The sequence below is a fragment of the Poecilia latipinna genome, unplaced genomic scaffold (genome assembly GCF_001443285.1).
Source record: "Poecilia latipinna isolate Pla-1442-1.1 unplaced genomic scaffold, P_latipinna-1.0 Scaffold2323, whole genome shotgun sequence".
Classification (NCBI taxonomy): domain Eukaryota; kingdom Metazoa; phylum Chordata; class Actinopteri; order Cyprinodontiformes; family Poeciliidae; genus Poecilia; species Poecilia latipinna.
Window position 1 is genome coordinate 32,925 of NW_015114939.1, and position 3,532 is coordinate 36,456.

At 36.3% G+C, this 3,532-nt stretch overlaps 1 protein-coding gene across 1 annotated transcript; it reads right to left on the reverse strand.

The window, feature by feature from the left end:
- LOC106937350 (CD59 glycoprotein-like) lies at positions 1–3,527 on the reverse strand. Its single transcript, XM_015018795.1, has 3 exons — positions 3,325–3,527; positions 1,373–1,474; positions 1–369 (listed from the first exon to the last, which is right to left on the reverse strand). Exons 1-3 carry the CDS (start codon positions 3,377–3,379, stop codon positions 170–172), a joined length of 357 nt encoding a protein of 118 aa, XP_014874281.1. The 5' UTR covers positions 3,380–3,527; the 3' UTR covers positions 1–169.
- Between the last annotated feature and the right edge of the window lie 5 nt (positions 3,528–3,532).

The following is a 3,532-nucleotide window of genomic DNA, read 5'->3' on the forward strand; positions in this document are numbered from 1 at the left end:
TTTAAAAGCCAGAACATTTTATTTCCTGCTAAACCAACAGAAAATCACATTTTAAATGAGTAAAATCAGATTTACAGAAGAGACCTGAGGAGCCACAGGAGCCTGAAAACAACCAGCGAGCCAAAGATTAGTTCAACTTAACGTTTACATCCAGAACAGCTGCAGCGATTCAGAACCAGAACCACCAAAAGCTCAACAGGGACCACAGCAGAACCAGGACCGGGCCGGCCGCGGGGGCTGTGGAGCCCGAGTTACACAGGTTACTGTTGCAGCACCTGTATGTGAATCTGGAGATGGACGGGAACATCTGGGGGAGGCGGGACACATCACACTCTGTGTACCGGATACACTGCCGGATCGTCTTCCCACCTGCAACACAGAACACCTGAGAACCCGAGAGCCTGGAAAGAGTCCGAATATTAAACTTAAACGAGAGGAAAAAAAGAAAAGAAAAGTCATAAAATCCTGATGGGAACATTCTGGTGGAGGTTTGTATGATGGCTTATAGGGCCACAGTAGATAAAGGAGTAAACGTTTTGCCAAAAAACTTTAAAACTTGCTAGGAAAAAAAATCTGAAGTTTTAATATGAATTTCAGAAATTTTCTAGGAAAAACTCAGAAACATCTGAGTTTTGAAAGTCACAAATGTTTTACTTTTGCAAATTTTCAGAATCTCAAAAGTCAAGACTGGCAACTTTTCAAAGTCAGAAATTTCCTATTTTTTCTAGAAAATTTCTAATATCTCAAAATTTCTGAGTTTTGTCTGTCAAATTTTAAACTTTTCACAGCAGAACCAGGACCAGGATCTGGAAAATTTCTGGAATTAGGATTAAAATTTCAGATTTTTTTCTAGCAAATTTCTGGCTTTTGGAACTCAAAAATTTCCGTTTTTTTTTTTTTTTTTTTTTTTTTTTTTTTTTTTTTTTTTAAAAATATTTTTTTTTTTTTTTTTGTTTTTTTTTTTTTTTTTTTTTTTTTTTTTTTTTCCAGAAAATGTCTTGATTTTTTTGGATGAAATTTAAGCTTCATTTTTTTGTTCTGGTTGCTTCTTTTCTGGTCTTAATATGAGATTGTAGGTTTAAAAACTGTATTTGAAAATACTTTCAAATTTAAGTTGGTGTGAAGTGAGAGTGAATATGATCCAAAAAGCTATTTGAAGAAAATGAATTGTAGAATCTTATTCGTCTGATAAAGGATTTTAAGAAGGTTAAATGTTACAAACAGCTGCCAAAGAGCCCAGGTTGGTCATTTAAGGAAGTTCCCCTTTAAATCAGACCACAGGATTCTGAGAAAAGTCTCCAAAACCCCAACATCCCCTCTGAGGTATGAAGGCTCTGTGATATGAAAGTTCATGTCAGTACAGTCTACTGACCTTGATCGATCAGAGAGATGCACGAGTCTTCAAATGTGCACTCCTGCACGTTCTCGCAGCGCCCCGTGTAATCAGCACACTTGTAGCAGCGAAGCCCAGAACCTGAGGAAGAGGAGCAGAGAGTCAGGAGGAAGATCGGAGGTGATGGTTCCCATTGTTCATAGATCTGATGTGATTTTTAGAAAAAAATCTGAATGATCAGACTGACTAGCAGAGCAGAAACGATTACTCAGATTAATGAATCGATTATTGACATAATCATCAACTAATAATTGATTAATCGTTAATCAGTTAAAATTCAGGCTCAAAAAAAAGTCAATTTCTTGAAAAGCAACATACTCAGAGCAGTAATTGAGAGTAAGCTGTGGAAAAACTATAAACATTTTGCATTAAAGATAAAAAATCTCCTGTTCAGCACCAAATTGCTATTCAATTATTAATCAACTAATCCAAAAGCAGATCATACAAACACTGAGCTGAAGTTAGTCCAGCAGAAAGAGCTCAGCTTCTGTCATGTGGAAATATGTTTTAGCTGCAGATGATCAACCGTTCACTAAAGGAGGGATTTTATTGCACTTTAGGCACTGAAATGTTTACTTTCTCATTTAAACAATGAAGTGAATTATTTGTTTATTCGCGTCTTCTAATGTATTTTTAATCTTGTATTAAAAGGCTTAAACGGCTGAATGAAAAATCTGCAGAATCTGCCAAATTTATTATCCGATTAATCGTCAGAATAATCAATAGATTAACTGATAGGTAATTCCAGCCCTGAACAGAAAATTTTAAAGTTGATTCAGATTTTTTATATAATCTGAATAAACTTCCAGCTACGAGTCGTAGCGTCTTATAAATCTTAAGTTTTATTTCAGGGGAGCTGTGTTTCAGATCCATTATTGACACAATAATCAATCGCAAAATTAAATTGTGAGCTTTTCATTTCTCTGATGTTAAATTAGATAAAATGTTTCCTGTTTCAGCTGGTATTAACACATTTGTTTATATCTGCCTAAATCCAGAATAATATTGAGAGATTCCCTCTTTTTTCTGGCACATTACACCTGAGACAGGTGTGTTTTTTTATATTTTTGAATAAAACTGTCCTCAAATGACTCAGCTAATCAGAGGTGAGTGGAGGCAGCTGGAAAAGAGAGAGCAATGACGCGATGGGAAACCCTGACATTAACAGAAGCTAAAGCTAAATTCGCAATAATGACGGCACAATGGAAGTGAATAAACAGAAAGAAAATAATCCAAACAGAATCATAAACAAAAATGACACACTAAAACCTAAAGAAACACTCAATGAGATCAAATAAAGAACTAAAATCTAAAACCAAAATAAGCAACACAGAAATTGTAAAAAAAACAAAAAAAAACTGAATAAACAGATGAAACTAAAAGTCCAAACACTTATAGATTATGACACTTTTCTCTAGTCGTGGACAATATTACCTCTCAACTACATTCAATTAAGTCAAACTCTTTTGGGTTTGCTGGGTTTTTATCCCATTCCTCCAGAACCGGTTTACCTGAGCCAGGTATGAAAGCTGCTTCGCTCACACACACCTTTTCCCTTTACTTAAAAGTTTCTAGGAGTGAAGAAGTCAAAATAATGACTTTTTAAAATCCATATTAAAGAATTATTGACTTAAAACAAGTTCCTATATCTTGCTGAAAAGTTAATTATGTTAGTTTTGTCTTATTTCAAGTGTGTAAAGATACCTCCACTAAACAAAAATACTTGTGTTTTTGCAGTGTGCTCAACCTCAAAGTCAGAAATGTGTGAATTTGTGGCAAGAAGAATCTCTTCACAGCTTCTCTCTTAGAGACAAAATCACAAAATTAAAGGTAGTTGATCCAAAACTGATATTCTACTGTGAATATCTCCCTTAAAGCATTTCCTTCTCTCTCTCTAAATATCAGGTTCTGCCGGGTTCGGTTCCACTCACCCACATGCAGCATCCCGGACCAGAGCAGCAGAACCAGTCCGAAGCAGCGCTTCATGTCGCAGCTGAAGTGAAGCAGTTGTTAGCGGAGCGTCCGGCTCGGTGTCGGTCTGTTCGGCTGTGACCCGCAGAGGATGCCGAACAACAGTTCTTTGTCCGCTGGACAAAGAACTGCTGTGTTCAGAAACCTCCTCCTGTGTTCAGAAACCTC

Coding starts and splice junctions, on each gene's coding strand:
- LOC106937350 (XM_015018795.1), bottom strand. CDS start 3,379: ATGAAGCGCTGCTTCGGACTGGTTCTGCTGCTCTGGTCCGGGATGCTG. Junction 1,475..3,324: donor GTCCGGGATGCTGCATGTGG/GTGAGTGGAACC, acceptor CCTCTTCCTCAG/GTTCTGGGCTTCGCTGCTAC. Junction 370..1,372: donor CATCTCTCTGATCGATCAAG/GTCAGTAGACTG, acceptor TCTGTGTTGCAG/GTGGGAAGACGATCCGGCAG.